The following is a 386-nucleotide window of genomic DNA, read 5'->3' as shown; positions in this document are numbered from 1 at the left end:
GGCAGTGGCTCAGATCCTTAGACTTGGTAACCATAATGTGGTTGGTCTTTGGATCCTCATTGATGACATAGTGGGTCCTGCACACTCCCTGAGCTCCAGCCTTGAAGGACGAGTCAAAAAATAAGATTGCAGAACTTAAATTTGTTTAAAAAAATGTACTAGGATTACTTTCTCACTTCTTGCAGTTCATAGATGTTCTGGGTCCTCTTGAGGTTGAGCTGAAGGATGTTGAGGATACCTCTGTGTAAGTTCAGTACCGTAGGGGAGACTCTTGCAGGGGCAAATACCTTTCCAACCACACCATTAGCATACTCAAACTTGATGGGAATCTGAAGCTGAGTAGCCAGTGCTGAGGTGAGCTTAGTGGCAGGAACAAATGGATCATT

At 44.3% G+C, this 386-nt stretch overlaps 1 protein-coding gene across 1 annotated transcript; it reads right to left on the bottom strand.

Moving 5' to 3' along the window:
* Window positions 1-4: 4 nt before the first annotated feature.
* Window positions 5-383, bottom strand: LOC107734724 (vitellogenin-like; the record flags this gene model as incomplete). Its single annotated transcript, XM_016546673.1, has 2 exons — window positions 5-100; window positions 177-383. Coding segments are annotated over 2 exons (303 nt in total), but the record flags the coding sequence as incomplete, so codon positions are not given.
* Between the last annotated feature and the right edge of the window lie 3 nt (window positions 384-386).

This window comes from Sinocyclocheilus rhinocerous, unplaced genomic scaffold, assembly GCF_001515625.1.
Source record: "Sinocyclocheilus rhinocerous isolate Xijiao unplaced genomic scaffold, SAMN03320098_v1.1 C35136014, whole genome shotgun sequence".
NCBI classification, from domain to species: domain Eukaryota; kingdom Metazoa; phylum Chordata; class Actinopteri; order Cypriniformes; family Cyprinidae; genus Sinocyclocheilus; species Sinocyclocheilus rhinocerous.
Note: the sequence above shows the minus strand (reverse complement) of the source record. Positions and strands in the feature narration are given on the sequence as shown.